Source organism: Colletotrichum destructivum, chromosome 9, assembly GCF_034447905.1.
Source record: "Colletotrichum destructivum chromosome 9, complete sequence".
In the NCBI taxonomy this organism is placed as follows: Eukaryota; Fungi; Ascomycota; class Sordariomycetes; order Glomerellales; family Glomerellaceae; genus Colletotrichum; species Colletotrichum destructivum.
In genome coordinates, this window is record NC_085904.1 from 3012502 (window position 1) to 3027711 (window position 15210).

A 15210-nucleotide genomic window follows, 5' to 3' on the forward strand; every position below is an offset into this window, starting at 1 on the left:
CACCAAATTCACCCGTCTCATCTCTCCAGTCGCGAGCGCCGGTTACGACATTCGCCAGCAAGTCCCGTGGCTTAGCAAGCCCCTTATTCCCCAAGTTTCGCCCTCGAGAGACACTACCGAGGTAGCGCTTTCCACACGTGTGTGATACTTGGCGCTAACCTAGTAGACCACGCATATGGGCGAGCCCTGTGAGCGTCCTTGCGTATATGCGCCCCCTGAAGAGACGGGAAGACGGCGTCTCGGAATGACAGCCCGCCCAAGGTCCTGAGGTAACGCAAGCCGTCACTCCGCGGTCTCAGGGCTGTCGTTCGTTGGCTAAACTCCTCACCCGTGATAAAAGCATCTCCCACCCCCAGAACCTCCTCTTTTACACCTGGTGCAGCTGGCCCCTTGGCTGTCTCGTTTCGCATGTCGTGTTGGTGGGCGGTGATGGTGCTGTCTTGGTAATTTCGCGACGCCTTTTCGTCCATCCTGTTCATGGACGGATCCCATCATCTCAGAGGCGGTACGCGTAGATAGTAGGTACGCAGATACCTTCGTCACCTCATTCGAGGCGCGGAGAGCAAGGTATCATGGTACCTTCCCTTGGTACCCTGCGCTAGTTTCTTTCTTGCCATTTGCGACAGGCCTAGGTGGGATGCTTGGGTGGGAAAGCTCCGCGTAGGTACCTCGTAAGTACTGCATCCGTGACTGCAACACCAGCTCTCCACTATCACTCCAGTGCACCTACCCTGGACCTGGACCTGGTGGGCCAGCATCCCAGCTCCTCCCGCGAACTCCACTCTCAGCGGCCGGTCATCTTCTTTCTGCTCGCCCTTCTCAGCCCATTCATTCTATTCCCATCCATTCACCCTCCTCCGCTTCAACCGACACCAAAGACAATCGATCCCTCGTCCGTCGGCCAAACCCTTTCTCTTGTGACGAATCTGCCGATCGACTTTCTTGCTCCGTTTTACACGCTCTTTCGACTGGCGGCAGATTTTGGCCGCTCCCTTCGACGGTCAACGCAACTGTCAAACTCGACGGATATCCATCCCTGCTATTGCTGTTGCGAGTGAAAAGGAAAACAAAAACAAACAAAAAAGTTAAAGGATACGGGTCTCTGGGGGAATCGTCGACACCACCTCGACACAACCGTCGACACCATCCTTCTTTGTCAGGAAGCAGCACAAGACTATCACTCGGCAATTTTCCCACGCGCCAAACTTCACCGACAGTTCGCCGAACAACAATTCCTGGGACAACGCCATTGCAGACAATGAATATCACCCCGACGCTACCAGACTCCCCATTATAGTCTGTTCACCATGGGCGTCAGGATCGCCATTCGAGAACAGCTGGCCTTCCTCGTGGTCTTTGCTGTTCTCGTTGGTCTGATGATCCTGTCCGTCCCCGTCTGGATCTACGTCAACCAGTTTGTCACTCAGGTCGAAGGACGCGAACTCGCCCTCACTGCATCGCTCAAGGCATCGCGTATATCTGCCGAGCTTGAGCTCGTCCAGACCAGCATCGTTACCATATCCTCCCGAATTCTAATTCAGGACTCTTTGCTCAACTTCTACGATGGAAACGAAACCGATGAGAATTGGGTTCAGGCCAAGAGTGATCTCAACAGTGCCTTGAGTGTAGGCGCTCTCACGGGACTGCTACAAGGGAGAGTTTACTCGAGAAATACCACTGGCAACGTTCACGGTTTGCTTAACGTCACCGGAGAAAGAATCCCCGAAATTCCATTACCGTACAATGGCCCCAGTGGACAGCAGGCCTTTCTATCTGACACGCCCGAGGGCTACCCGCCCGCCCTCTACCCAAACATCACCTACGAGGACCTTGGACGCCCGAACCAGTACAGGAACAATACCAGGGCTTTCGCTGCCAATGCTTTCGAAGGAGTTCGTATCACGACCAATGGCGGCTTGTTGCTCGGTCCTATGATAATCAACGAGACGACCGCCCTCATGTCGATCACTGTTCCGATCCGGTACAACGACCAGCAAGAGTTCATCCTCGGATACATGACACTCGTCACCACGGCAAACTCTTTGATCAGTATTCGCAACTCTCGCGAAGGCTTGGGGGACACGGGGATAGTGTTGCTCGTCGGGCCCACGCAGCAATCCAACAGGTTTACCGCCGAAAATGCCGCCAGCAATGCCACGTATCTGCCAAACAGGGACACGGCAGCCGATGTGCCAGTGAAATTCGTCCTCCCGCCTAACCCCCTGCCCGGTCAGCGCGACCGACACAGTGAGCGAAGCTTGGCGAGCAGTAACGCCGACGAGCCCTTTCCTATGAAAGCTTACCCGGCGGTTTTCGACTCCTTCACCAAAAGATTCCTTACACCCAACAACTCAAGCTCCAAGCTTGCAACAAGTAACGAACAGGGTCTTGCAGTCGCCGTGGGCTTCGCTAGAACCAACACCGCCCTCGTTAACTGGACTGTCGTGGTAGAACAAGCCAAATCAGAGGCCGACGCGCCCATCGACACGCTTCGTAACATCATCCTGGGATGTGTGTTCGGCACTGCCGGTCTCGTCATCCTACTCATTTTCCCCTGTGCGCATCTCAGTGTGATGCCGATCAGGAGACTCAAGACGGCGACGGAGAAGTCTGTTCAGCCCCCAGGCTACGAGGACGGGTACTACTCTGAATATGACGAAGGCGACGAGATTCCCGGTTCGGGCGGAATATCAGCGCGGTCGCAACGGTCAAGGAAGGACGGCTTCATTGCCGCCGTATACAAGTTGGTCGGTTACAAGCCCAAGGAGAAGACAGCTTCCGAACACGACCGCGATTCGACCCGTCGCATCTTCAAGATTCCTGGCAAGGTTGTGGATCGGAAGCATTTCATTTCTGACGAACTCACCGAACTGACGGAAACATTCAATGCTATGAGCGACGAACTGGTCAAGCAATACACCTCACTGGACCAGAAAGTCTTGGAACGGACCAAAGAGCTCGAAATCAGCAAGAAGGCAGCCGAAGCCGCCAACGAAAGCAAGACCCTCTTCATTGCGAATATCTCTCACGAACTCAAGACGCCACTGAATGGTATCCTTGGAATGTGCGCGGTTTGTATGGAAGAAAACGACATCCTGAGAATAAAACAGTCCCTCAAAACCCTTTATAAATCGGGTAAGTCGAGACCGCTGCTTCGTACAGCCCCCGGCTAACAAGTTGTAGGTGACTTGTTACTTCATCTGCTTGAAGATCTCCTTAGCTTTTCCAAGAACCAAATCGGCCAACAACTCAATCTGGAAGAGAAGGAGTTTCGCCTGGCCGACATCAAGTCGCAGATCCTTACCATCTTTGACAAGCAGGTTAGAGAAGGCCGGATCACCTTGACTGTCAACTTTCTCGGCTCCGAGACCATTGAACTCAGCAGCAGCCCAGAGAGGACAAGCACAGACAATAGGCTGCCTGCTCTTGGCCCACAGGGTACCGGGAGACTGAAGGATATGTGTCTCTGGGGCGACCAGCATCGCATTCTCCAAGTCATCATCAACCTGGTGAGCAACAGTGTCAAGTTCACGCCGGCAGGTGGCAGGGTAGACGTTCGCATCAAGTGTATCGGTGAGGTGGAGACTGTATCGGCAAACGAGGGCAGCCGCTCCTCGTCGTTTTCCAAGGAGTCCAGACGTCACGGCAGGTCCCGGCACCGGCTCGGATCCAACAGTTCAACCCAGTCAGTGAGCTCCAGGGGAGGCTCAACTTCCGAGCCCGTGAAGGGTACTGCACTGGTCATCAACCCGATGGAGCCTAAGTCGACTCCGCACATCCGCGTCCGGGAACGGTCTCCCACGCCGCCACCTCCTGGAGCAAAGGCTTATGTCTTCGAGTTCGAAGTTGAAGATACCGGCCCGGGTATTGAGGAGCACATGCAGCAGAAGGTCTTTGAACCCTTTGTGCAAGGTGACCTTGGATTGAGCAAGAAGTTCGGTGGAACGGGTCTGGGCCTGAGCATCTGTCATCAGCTCGCAACCCTTATGGGAGGCTCAATATCCCTAAAGAGCACCGTCGGGGTCGGTACGACATTCAATATGCAGATCCCCTTGAAATACGTCAAGGACAAGTAAGTCTTCTTATTGGCAGGTAAAAGGAGGAAGTCACTAACACGAGCACATGACAGGGCCTCTAGCACCGCCTCCAGCAGCATCAAGTCTCGACCGCCAAGCGTCGATACCATTGAGGCAATTGAAAGCCAACATAACCCGAAACGTAATTCCGGAGGAACACCCTCTAAACCGTCCATCAAACCCGCAAGCGAGACCAACGCAAAGACTATACTGGATCAACAACCGAGGCTGGTCGGCCTCAGCCAACCCTTTTTCGCGTCCAATCCGGCACGGAAGGCAAAACGGAGCACGAGGGAACAGATGGCAGCCATCGACCAGGCGATGGCTACCAAGGACAACAAGGAGATGAAGCTACGAGTGCTCGTTGCTGACGACAACTCGACAAACATTGAAGTTGTCAGCAAGATGCTGAAACTCGAGGACGTCTACGACGTCACCATAGCCAAGGACGGTCAGGAAGCGTACGACCTCGTCAAGGCAAACATGGACGACAACAAGGGTTTCGATGTCATCTTCATGGACATCCAGATGCCGAACCTCGATGGCCTGCAGTCGACAAAACTCATCCGCAAGATGGGTTACACGGCCCCCATCGTAGCGTTGACAGCGTTCTCGGAAGAGAGCAACGTGAAGGAGTGTATGGAGAGTGGTATGGACGAGTTCCTCAGCAAGCCCATCAGACGCCCTGCGCTCAAGCAAGTTCTTAAGAAATTCGCCACGATCCCAGAAGAGCCGGAAACGACGAGTTTAACCAGAAAGACGACACCAGAGCGAGCCACTCCTGAGAAACCAACACACGCCAATGGCACTACAGCTCCGGATTTGAACGAGAAGGGAGATGCTATTCACCCGACCGGAAACGGGAACGCAACCGCACCGGCATCCGAGAAAATCCTATCAGAGAAGGGGTTCTGATTGTCATTTTGACGACTTGTCAGAAGCAAGCACGACACTGTCGTCATTTGTGATTCGCTACTCCTTTGTTGGCATAGGATTTCCCCCTTTCTTTCGTTTGGGAAGCGACATACAAAAGTCGGCGTAAGGGCGTATCAACCTTTTGAACATCTTTTTCTGTTTTATTCCGGGTTTTTTCTTCTTCTTTACTGTCTACTGTATTTGTAATAAGTCTAGCTAGTCTGGTAGCGTGCGTTGATGTCGGCTTTCTCTCCTAAGAAACGAGCTTTTAGGATAGGGCAGCATTTACCTGTTCTTGGGAGCGAAAAAGGGCTGGGCTGGCATATCTGCGGCGAAGTGAGCAATACGGCGGTCAAGACCGAAGTAGACGGATAGCTCTCTCGTTTTTGCCTGAGGCTGGGCGGCGAGGGGTACGTGGTATGCACAAAGCAGACCGCCTATCTCTAACATGGCAGGCAACGCGGAATTTTTGTCCTAGAGATAGAGACGAAAGCAGAAGATCCGAGTAAACGAAGCATGAGCGGGGTTGGATTTTGGGGTTTCTCGTCATATCAGGCGGGCGGGTGAAGGCGTTCCGGGCGTACACGAAGATATCCGGAGACGCATAAGATTTCCCTCTCAGTGCCGATTATTCACACGAGATCAGGACAGGGGAGGACTGCGAATTTTGAACCCAGGCATAGGGCATGGGATGACACGAGAGACTGGATTGGTAAGGGACAGCCCTCTTCGTGATAAGAAAGAGTGAGAGGGGGTTGGGGGGTGAGAGTTTGTGGACATATACCTCTAATGTCGACTACCGATGGCCCATCTATCTTGCTCCATCCATCCTCATCGACTTTCTTCTGGCGTTTTGCTATCTTTGCCGCGCCAACATGTGCTTCCCGGCGGCGACTTTGACTCGCCTCGATGGGTGACATGCTGAATGAATACCTCATCCTCGGGTCCACTCGAGGAGGACGGTGAAGGGGGATAAGAAAGGAATGGACCCGTGTAACTCCTTTCCTCTTGCTCTTTTCTATTGTGGTTATTGAGTACACAACTCCCAGGAACGACTTGGGAGAGAGTGACAGGGAGGGTCGCCTACATTTACCCCTCAGCGCGCACAACGTCTCAGGCCCCCGAACCCCGCTTGTGCCGGGAACCCACAAGACGTCTCCGCAACTTGGCTCTCGTCGGATAAGCGGAGAAGGGAGCAGGGAACACTCGTGAAGGAGTCGTGGAGCGGTCCTGGTGGAGATGTGAAATGGATAGTGATGGACGAACGACGACGATGCCTGGCCTTGACCGTCGCTCAAGGCCAGGCAGCCTAGGGCCCAAAGCGAGGTCTACAAAGGTCGGGACATCCATCTCAATCCCGTCACTCTCAAACTACGCGGGGGCCGCTGGGGCAAGGAGGAAAGCGAATACCAAAAAGGTCAGGGACTCATCATTCAGTACAGTACTCATCCTCAACGAGGCTCAAGGTACGAGTTTGATTTGTGACTCGTTTCATCACTGCGTATAGACCAGGAAGAAAACCAGAGGAAGACCGGAACATCACAAAGCAATCCCTTGGGCATGTGTACCCCCGAAAACCCAACTCCAACATGTGCCCAAGTCCAAACGCGTCGCTGCCAAACGACCAACGATAGACTCTTGAGAACCCAGAAAACTCCCGACTTTGTTCTGTGACAGCCACCCCCACCCAGCCCTTTCAATCCCGTTTGCCATCCAGGACCTATGTTCCGTATGCACCGCACCCCAAGCCCCCTCCTATGCTTCCATTTTCCTGCCAGCGCCGCCTGGCGAGAGAGCATAGGGGTATCGACGCCTTCGATCGAACAGAAAGGAAACGAAAGCTCGAAACAAGGAGGCGAAAACACGTCGCCAGCGTACAGGTTGGGCGACAAGGAAAAATGAGAAAATTCGAAACTACAGCAGTACTCAACAAAACCGATGTGGTGGCTCGAACAAAGAAAAAGAAAATGAAAAGGAATAAAACAAGCAGCTGAGTGACCATCGGGCCGTTGAATGGCGCCCGCATCGCAAGGTGGTTGTGACAACTTCATAAAATATGGAGTCGTTGTGACTCAGCGGGTGCAGAGAGCTATCCCTGCAAGGTCTGATAAGTGGTGTTGAATCAATGACTCCATTTCGTCATAATGGCTCTGATAACATCAGAGAAACGAGTAACGGGGACCCATCCGCCCTCGCGTTGCTGAAACGGGGAAGTGAGAACAGGTCATGCGCCAGTGTGGAGTAGTCCTCTTTAGATCTCCATGTGGGCCACGACGTCCTCGCTCATGCGCCGTACCGGACTCTTCGGGTCGGAATCGGTCTCGTCGTCTTCCTCTTCGTCGTAGAAGAAACGCTCCTCGGTATAGTCGTCGTCGGAAAACGGTACCAGATCGCCATCGGCACCCCGATTCCAGAGGAAGCCGTCGCTTTCTTCGTCGTCTTCGTCGGGCGCCACGAGCTGGGCGTCGCGGTCGCCGAGCCAGTACTTTGCGCGCTTGTTGGCATCCAGTGCATCAAATTGGGCCCCCCGCGCGCGCTTTACAGAGCCGGGAAGCGCCGGCTGCAAGCGTGGTGATTGCGAGGAAACGACGGGCACGACGCGTACGTAGAGATAAGCGACTCGCTTCAGAGCACGGTTGAAGAAGAAGTAGTGAGCGGCCCAAATCGCAGACTCATCCTCCTCAAAGGGGTCCACGTCTGGGTTGTAGCTGAATACGGTGCACTCGTTTAGGCGCATCTCCTTATCAATCTTGGACCAACAATGTGGACCCCATACCGGCTTGGTCTCCGAAGACGTGGCCTGCTCGATTGGGCGAGCCTCGACATGCGGTCTGACATTCTGCAGGATCGAGTCGAGATTCCCCATCACCCGCCGCAGATTCCGCTCCTTCTTGAAGTCGCCCGGTCTCAGGACGTGTGAGAAATCGTAGTGTTGATGACTCGCGTTCAGGGTCGCAATCAGATAGGCAAATGTGCGGCGACTTGCGAGTTCTGACAGGGGGCCAAAAGCACTGGAGTGCGAGAACATTTGCATGTTGGGGGATGTCGCCAGCATGGCTTCGCGGTCCGGTGGGGACAAGCTGGCGCCCAGTTTCAGTAGCGCAGCATGTTGTGAGCTCAGGTCCTTGTCGATGTTCTTGTACAACTTCTTATCGGAACCGGTCGACTTTGTCGTGTACAGATCACATCCGCCAGTGACGTTGCAATCGGGGGTGTTGAAGTTGAGAGCGCCAGTGACGGCGTCAAAGTCTTGCAGCGGTAAGTACTACAAGGTGGGTTAGCAGGGTATAACGGATTCGGATGCGATGTGTCACTGCCTGCCGTTGAAAGCAGAAGAGGCGCACCTTCATCTTGAACGGTCCGGACAGGGCTGTGGTGAAGGTGATGGTACGAAAATGGGAATACAGGCGTTTTGTAGGTTGCCCAAAGTATTGGTGTTGTCCGAATTGAAGGCGCGCTGGCCGATGATCCGAGAGTCGCAGTGTGTGTTTTGTCGCCGGTATCGCGCTGCGATCAGGCTGTTGTGATGGTCGATTTCAGGAGTGGGAACGTGTCGAATGATGTCACGGAAATTGGGAGTCGCGCCAGATTGGGATAGGGGTGGTGGCGGCGGTTGTGGGAAAGGTCGGTGACTTGGGCGCCGGAGGTGTGGTAGAGTGAAACCGAAGGCGCGATAAAGGCGCCGGTGCTGGGTCGCAAGGAATGATGGATGGATTGCTGATAGAGAGATTGCTGTCTGTGTTTCAATGAAAGCCGGAGCCTATGCCTACTCTAGATGAGGCAGAAGAGCGACTTGACCGTGCAGATCAGATCGGTTCGGGCGGATGAACGGAGACTAGACGCGATGCGCCTAGTAGGTGATCTGGTCGGCAGACATTACTAAATAACGGATGTTGTGGTGAAGGCGTGTTGGGGAGATGGACGATGATTTGTAAATACGGCAGAGACGGAGGGGTAGAAGAAGAGGGAGTAAGAGAGGGATGGGGTGACGCCGTGAGTTTAAAGCGCGAAGAAACGGGAGCAAGCGGGAAGGGGAGTTGGCAGCCGGTGCTGTCGCAGCTCTCGGCAGGTATGTGCGGTGTGTGTCTCTGGGTGCTGGTATGAGGTGACACCCTTTACCTGTACATGGTCTGTGGTCCGTAGTCCGTTGGCTGTTCCGTGGTGCTGTCGCTATCGCTGTCGCTGCTAACCGATGGGTCCTGGGTCTGCCGGTGTGTTCCCCGTATCCGTCTGACAGGGTCCCCGCCCCAGTCCAACGTAAAAGCTGCAGCAGGTGCCGTAAGGCAGCGCTGAGGGTGGTCCAGTCCTAAGATAGGAAGCGATAGTGGATGGGGCCCGACGGGTAGCCTGTGACAAAGCGTATCTTGGTCGACTGTCTGCGTCGTCCTTGGCACCGGATTCGCGGGGGGCTGCTTGGGAAGCAAGGGTCCTGTCCCTGTCGATTTCCTTGCTTGTTGGGGGGCCACCCCTTTCGTCCCGACTTTCCTTTGGACTTGAGGACCGAGTGGGTCTTTCGTCGTGCGTACGTGTGTGTTAATACTGTCGAATCCACGCCGTACAAGAGGGGGCGCAGCCGGGATTCTCCAAGCGAATGAGATGCCGACAAGAGGCCACGAGTGGGCAGGCTTGGTATGCGTAGTCAGTCAGGTACAGGTAGACCGTCCGTGCCGTGACTTGACTTCATACAGTCTCTGGCAAGCGTGAGGAAGTGAAGTGCGTGGCCCTTTTTGTGGTCGTCAAGTTCGTCTATTAGTCAATTGTTACGGCTTTGCGTAGAGCGCAGTGCTTCTCGAGTGCCGTCGTCCATCCGGCCCCGTGCCTGGCTTCTGCGCCATGTCTGGACGGGGACCACTCAGGACCGACGGGCCTCGTGGATGCGACTGCGCGACTCGCACCGCTTCATGTTCTTCTCTTGATGTAGGAGAGGGTGGTTTTCCACCTCCCAAGATCTATTCACACAAAAGGCCACCCGGGCCACTTCATCCATATCCACACAGACGCTATGCTTCGTTTTTGTCATTGTCGCCCATCATCCTCTTGTTCTCCCGGCATGCCGCGCACCTGACCGACACTCGTCACCAGTCGGTGTTGCATCTTCAGAGGATGCCGACTTTCTTGAGGGACGAGGTGATCTCTTCCGTTTCCTGCATAAGTGACGGAGCGTCCATTAGCTAAAGACTCGCCAAGGCCATGCCATGCACATCCGGTGCAACGCTTGTTTGGTTGTAGATTGGGTCCGAGACTCGTTGTTTTCGGGCATCGCGTTGCAATCTAGTGGGTAGGTACACACTGGAAGACGGTTACATGATCTTTGTAACTTCGTCCTCGACCTGAAGGGGAGACGGAAAGTTGTCAGCCCAAAACTTCGCCCAGGGCGCAGCTGCAGTTCATCGTCTTCGAGGTAGGCAGATCAAAAGGAAGCGAGTATCAACTAGACGTACCTCCATGTCCTCAAGCGAGTCCTGCTGGGATATACATCGCAGCACGTTCTTTTTGCTGCTTTCTTGCAGTTCTCCCGCCAACAACAGCTCGTCCAAGATGTAGTAGGCTTTCGTGAAAGAGAAGATGATATCCAGCTCGCACACGTTGCCGTAGTACTTGTCCATTTGCTCGACGTAGCGGTGGATGATTTCAAGGGTGATCAGCTCGTTGTCGTCCGAGGCGGCGCCAGCGATAAAGAACAGTGAGGCATATCGACGGTAAACAATCTTGGAGTCTGAAAGGGGAGAACGTTAGGCGGTGCTTGGTTACGCTGATGCGCCGGGCATGGAGGGTGACTGACCCTTGTACTCGAGGAAGTTGCACATGCGAGTTCTACGGGCGAGAACCAGCTGGGAAACGTCCTTGACGATTTTGGCCTTCTCTCTGGGCGACAGGGTGGTGAACCACTTTGCGAGGCGCTGCAAAGAAGATGCTGTCAGCAAAGGGGAGTTTGACGGGGTTTCTTGGACAGTGGGATGGTGCGTACCACTTTGCCCTGGCGGGAGAGAAGAATGAGGTAGCTACATCATCGTTTAGCTGTCTTGCTCGTATGCACCAGCAGAAGCGGCGATGAGGGGGCGTACTGAATGGCCATGATGATGCTTTCACATCACCACAACAAGGCGGAAGAGAGGGGAAATTGGGGAGGATTGAAGCCGGATAAGTGCTATGGGCCTCGGACGGATGGCGTGGGATGTGGTTGTCGCAGTGGTCAAGCAGAAGAGGCCAAGCTATGGACTGCGGTTGGCGACGAACTGCGAGGTGTCGTGTGTGGTGATGTCCCTTGTTCACATCAGGCAGGCTTGTAGGCTCAAGGTGTCCGAGTTTGGTAGCGGCAGGCTGCAGCTACGCTTCGGCCTTTGTGTCCTCAGGCAGTCACCTCACCTTACCTCCCTAGGTAGGCAGGTAGATAGGTACCCTAAGTAGAGAGCGCTGTAGGCATTGAGCCCCAAGCCCGCTGTCAACAGGTGCCCAGCTCATTATGGAGGCACTGTATGTTTCGGCATGCCAACCAGCCGCCAACCAAAGTCCTTGTGCACATCCGCCCCTGGACGCAGAACAAAGCTTGTCGCTCAGTGGCTGCTTGTCTTTGTGCCACATCTACTACACTTATCTATTCCTCCGGCGTGCCGGCGAGCCTGAGTCGAGCAGCCGGGCGGCATCCCGAGGTCTCATACCTGGGGGGCTTTGGGGAGGGACTTGCTGCGGCTAGCGCAAACATATCACCTCGAGGCCGCTGACGCGATGGGCGACACAGCCAACCCCCACCATGCACATGCACACTCACCACTGACTGACCGTCCCTTCGGAGTCGCACTCGGGGATGGAGGGGTGGAAGGTGGGATGATGGCAAGATGAATGCCGCTACGACGAGGAAAACCCGATGAGTTTGCTGGTGCCGCCTCGATTCAGTCATGCCTTTTGGTCACCGAGACAGACCTGAGTCGAATCTCGCTGTCATCCAAATTCTAGAAAAGGGAACCAGTCCTCCACAACCTTCTGCTCCCCCCATATGTCCCTCTTCCGCTGTCCTCCTTCACCTTGGCCAGCAACAGACGGAACAAATACCATCGTCGATCCACCTCCGAATCCCGGAATCATTTTTCGTCCTTCTAGAACCTGAACCCCTCCCTCATTGTCTGCATTCCATCATTGCAGATCACAACCTTGTCACGCGCTTATCCCCTACCTCAGCCTTTTCCATACACAAGCCGACATTCGCATACCGCGCCAGCCATTATTAATTACCCTGTCTCACCTGCTTGTGAATCCCGAGCGGACCGCAATCCTTATCGGCGCCGCTCAGACTCGGATTGTTAATCAACCCCTCCAAAAGTCTAAAAAAAATCCAGGCGCCAACACAAAAAAAAAACGACCAAGAAGAAATAAAGGGTACTGCTGAAGAAGAAGCAAAAGAAGAAGAAAGAACTATCTTGCTGGTACTGCGCAATCAAGACCCTTCGCGACGCAATCTTACTCTTGTCTACCGGGCTATCTGATCTTCGGCTACACTCACCAAGAAAACTTGTCATCGACCACCATAGCCACCGTCATGACGAAGCTGATTCTTTCCACGGGGTTTGTGCCATCTTGTTCTTGCACACATTGGGTTTTTTTTGACACCATGATGCTGATTGGTGGTCCTCCGCCGCGTGCAGAAACATTGTCTCGGGCGGTCCCTCCATAATCCGTAAACCAGGTGCCTACAGATCGAATCTCGAACTGACCAACTCACTGCGGAGCAATTTCCTCGCTGCCCAGCAAGATTACTCGCCCGCCGAGGACTCTTCGCCTATCGACGATGAGCCCGTCAACGGGAACGGCGTCTTGAACGGTCACTCAAACGGCTTCTCCCACAGCGACTCTGGTCGGCCCCGCATCGATGTGTGGACCGTCCGCGAGAACGATGCTCTCTACATCCCCCGCATAGATTGGTCCTATTCCGGTCTGCAGGAGGAGCCCGACAACTACGACATTACCGTCAAGCTCTTCTTCCTTCCCAACGCCCCCGCACAGGACCGCGCCCGGTATGTTCAGGATGCCTTGAGCCTCGTACGAAAGGAGCTGGGCGTCACGACAATAGACCTGCTCATCGCCTCGTTCCCCGGCATGTCCTTTGAGGGCGACTGCGAATGGGAGGCTGACAAGCGCAACGCCTCCCAGGGCAACATCGACGAGGAGGCCGCGACGTGGACGGTGCTGGAGGATTTGTATAAGCGGGGCGAGGTCAAGGCCCTCGGTATCTCCGAGTTCGGCACCGAAAAGCTGGCTAGGTTTATCAAGAAGGTCAGCGTCCGCCCGGCCGTTGACCAGATCAACATCAAGGACTGCTGCAGCGTGCCGCCCACGCTGGTCAAGTTGGCCAAGGCGGAGGGCGTTGAGTTACTCGTCCACACCGACTGCACCGACATCCTGCCCCGAGGCACCCTCCGCGACCTCCTCGGTCACGGCTTGCAGGGCGCTGGAGTCCTCGCCGACCCCGCCGAGGGCAAGGATGGTCTTGAGGGCGACCTCACGCCGGAGTGGGTTGTCAAGTACACTGCATTCGTGAAAGACCGGGGCGTGATCGAGAATAAGGGATACTTCGCTGGCGCGGAGCTGGTCGAGACCTTGTAGGAGCGTACCTCCCGTGCTGTTTGGACACACTTCTTTCTTGATACCACGAATTGGTCACATGGCCTATAGATACATATTGCATAGCGTTTCTGATGTCAGGCGGATTTGGGGGTTCCTTTTGGCGGTTTTATACGAAGCCCACCCCCCCTTTTAGTATCTATTACATCTTATCTTTAAAGACCTTTTCCACGAACTCGACTTTTATGATCCTTGTTTTTATTCTATTTGACCTCCTCGATGACACATCTACTCACTCCCTCAGCAAAGCCTCGGCGAGCCTCTTCCCCCTCTCGCCGCCAAGGTAGATGTCGTCCTCGACGCTCTCCAGCCCCATGTCGACCGCCTCTTTATACCCCCTGACGACCATGTCCTCGTCGACCCTCAGCCCATTCTCGACCAGCGCCAGGATGACGCTGCGTATCCGCGCGACCTCGCGCATGGTCTCGTGATCGATCCGGTCATTCTGGCTCGAGTACACGTTGGCGCTTACGCTCTCCTCCATGCGGTTAAGCCCCACGCTCTCAGACACATCACTCTCGACGTGCTTGCTGATCCAGATGAAGCCGTTGACACCGAGCGTGACGTGCACCTTGCTCGCGCCGCGTGCCGCGTCCATGACCCACTGCTGCCTCTTGGCCCGCACAACGCCGCCACCGCCGCCGGTGCCCGTAACGGCGACGAAGACGCCATTGCGCAGCTTGCCGTATTTGAGGGACCGCGTATGCAAGCTGGCCGCGCCGTCTTGGTGCAGCTGCTGGACCTCGGCCACCACCAGGTCGCCCTCGGCGAAAAAGGACCTGATTTGCAGCTCGTCCGTGTCGGTGCGCTTGCGGAGGATACCGCCGGGCAGGTTGATGGCGGAAATCTGGAGGATGGCGAGCTGCGACGAGCCGACGTCGACGCGCCAGCGCTTCGCTTGGACTTCCACGATGCGGCCGACGACGAGGTCACCAATCTCGGGGGTATAGCGGGCGCGGAGAGGGCGAACGGAGAGGAGTTTGTTAGTGCGGGTGACGGTGCCGGCGACCGAGGAGACGATTTCCGTCGTCGTCGGGGTTATATAGGTTCCGTGTCCTCTGTTTTCGCCCTGTCAGCAGTGTGGTCAATCAATGGGTAGTGGGATCGGTCAGAACAAGGGCGGACAAACCTCATCCACTGGGGATCGTCGGTGATAATCTCACCCGGGGTGACGATGTCGTAGTTGTCGCCGCGGGCGCGCTTCGCCGGCCGCATGGGGATGTCGCCCTCGATGTCGGCGCCACCATCGGAGTCCGAGTCTGAATCGGCGGCAGCGGTGTAGCGTGCGGGCTTGTGGTGTGAAGACGTGCCCCTTGGGGCGAGGATTGTGATAGGCATTGTTTTGTGGTGGTGACGGCGACGGGACCGCGGGGTGGTGCGCCGGTAGTGCGTCGGAGGTGGATTCCACGGGTCCAGGTGTATTTCGCAATGGCTAATGAGATTCGATTGGGGGGGTTCGGGGGTTCAATCGCCGTGGTTGTTGTGTTGCGTGGTGGTTTTTGGTGGTGTAGGTGAAGGTCGAAGTTGACTGGGTGCAAAGATTTTTGGTGAAGCTTTGGAGGGGCAGATTGGAGCTTGTGGTTGATGGGTAACGGCACCGAAC

The 15210-nt window shown here is 55.2% G+C and overlaps 6 protein-coding genes across 6 annotated transcripts; 2 read left to right on the top strand and 4 right to left on the bottom strand.

Moving 5' to 3' along the window:
* Nucleotides 1–838: 838 nt before the first annotated feature.
* CDEST_14013 (Putative signal transduction response regulator, receiver domain, histidine kinase/HSP90-like ATPase) lies at nucleotides 839–6165 on the top strand. Its single transcript, XM_062930169.1, has 3 exons — nucleotides 839–3135; nucleotides 3184–4072; nucleotides 4130–6165. The coding sequence occupies exons 1-3, from the start codon at nucleotides 1308–1310 to the stop codon at nucleotides 4989–4991; spliced, it is 3579 nt and encodes a 1192-aa protein (XP_062786220.1). The 5' UTR covers nucleotides 839–1307; the 3' UTR covers nucleotides 4992–6165.
* Nucleotide 6166: 1 nt separating this feature from the next.
* Nucleotides 6167–7123, bottom strand: CDEST_14014 (uncharacterized protein). The gene has a single exon (XM_062930170.1). It carries the CDS (start codon nucleotides 7040–7042, stop codon nucleotides 6443–6445), a length of 600 nt encoding a protein of 199 aa, XP_062786221.1. The 5' UTR covers nucleotides 7043–7123; the 3' UTR covers nucleotides 6167–6442.
* Nucleotide 7124: 1 nt separating this feature from the next.
* Nucleotides 7125–9010, bottom strand: CDEST_14015 (Putative repressor of RNA polymerase III transcription Maf1). Its single transcript, XM_062930171.1, has 2 exons — nucleotides 8336–9010; nucleotides 7125–8256 (listed from the first exon to the last, which is right to left on the bottom strand). Exons 1-2 carry the CDS (start codon nucleotides 8339–8341, stop codon nucleotides 7243–7245), a joined length of 1020 nt encoding a protein of 339 aa, XP_062786222.1. The 5' UTR covers nucleotides 8342–9010; the 3' UTR covers nucleotides 7125–7242.
* Nucleotides 9011–9597: 587 nt separating this feature from the next.
* CDEST_14016 (Putative adaptor protein complex, sigma subunit) lies at nucleotides 9598–11266 on the bottom strand. The gene is made up of 5 exons (XM_062930172.1): nucleotides 11057–11266; nucleotides 10960–10993; nucleotides 10774–10891; nucleotides 10433–10707; nucleotides 9598–10321 (listed from the first exon to the last, which is right to left on the bottom strand). The coding sequence occupies exons 1-5, from the start codon at nucleotides 11065–11067 to the stop codon at nucleotides 10292–10294; spliced, it is 468 nt and encodes a 155-aa protein (XP_062786223.1). The 5' UTR covers nucleotides 11068–11266; the 3' UTR covers nucleotides 9598–10291.
* Nucleotides 11267–11876: 610 nt separating this feature from the next.
* Nucleotides 11877–15166, bottom strand: CDEST_14017 (Putative exosome complex RNA-binding protein 1/RRP40/RRP4). Its single transcript, XM_062930173.1, has 2 exons — nucleotides 14737–15166; nucleotides 11877–14665 (listed from the first exon to the last, which is right to left on the bottom strand). Exons 1-2 carry the CDS (start codon nucleotides 14943–14945, stop codon nucleotides 13840–13842), a joined length of 1035 nt encoding a protein of 344 aa, XP_062786224.1. The 5' UTR covers nucleotides 14946–15166; the 3' UTR covers nucleotides 11877–13839.
* On the top strand, nucleotides 11963–13683 carry CDEST_14018 (Putative NADP-dependent oxidoreductase domain, glutamate--cysteine ligase regulatory subunit). Its single transcript, XM_062930174.1, has 2 exons — nucleotides 11963–12551; nucleotides 12632–13683. Exons 1-2 carry the CDS (start codon nucleotides 12526–12528, stop codon nucleotides 13587–13589), a joined length of 984 nt encoding a protein of 327 aa, XP_062786225.1. The 5' UTR covers nucleotides 11963–12525; the 3' UTR covers nucleotides 13590–13683.
* Nucleotides 15167–15210: the final 44 nt, after the last annotated feature.

Excerpts from the sequence above, each read along its gene's own strand:
- CDEST_14013 (XM_062930169.1), top strand. The coding sequence starts at position 1,308 with ATGGGCGTCAGGATCGCCATTCGAGAACAGCTGGCCTTCCTCGTGGTC. Across the intron at positions 3,136-3,183 it reads CAAAACCCTTTATAAATCGG|GTGACTTGTTACTTCATCTG; the intron begins GTAAGTCGAGAC and ends AACAAGTTGTAG. Across the intron at positions 4,073-4,129 it reads TTGAAATACGTCAAGGACAA|GGCCTCTAGCACCGCCTCCA; the intron begins GTAAGTCTTCTT and ends AGCACATGACAG.
- CDEST_14014 (XM_062930170.1), bottom strand. The coding sequence starts at position 7,042 with ATGAAGTTGTCACAACCACCTTGCGATGCGGGCGCCATTCAACGGCCC.
- CDEST_14016 (XM_062930172.1), bottom strand. Across the intron at positions 10,892-10,959 it reads TCTCCCGCCAGGGCAAAGTG|CGCCTCGCAAAGTGGTTCAC; the intron begins GTACGCACCATC and ends TCTTCTTTGCAG. Across the intron at positions 10,322-10,432 it reads ACTCGCTTGAGGACATGGAG|GTCGAGGACGAAGTTACAAA; the intron begins GTACGTCTAGTT and ends TCTCCCCTTCAG.
- CDEST_14018 (XM_062930174.1), top strand. The coding sequence starts at position 12,526 with ATGACGAAGCTGATTCTTTCCACGGG. Across the intron at positions 12,552-12,631 it reads AAGCTGATTCTTTCCACGGG|AAACATTGTCTCGGGCGGTC; the intron begins GTTTGTGCCATC and ends CGCCGCGTGCAG.
- CDEST_14017 (XM_062930173.1), bottom strand. The coding sequence starts at position 14,945 with ATGCCTATCACAATCCTCGCCCCAAGGGGCACGTCTTCACACCACAAG. Across the intron at positions 14,666-14,736 it reads GACGATCCCCAGTGGATGAG|AGGACACGGAACCTATATAA; the intron begins GTTTGTCCGCCC and ends GGGCGAAAACAG.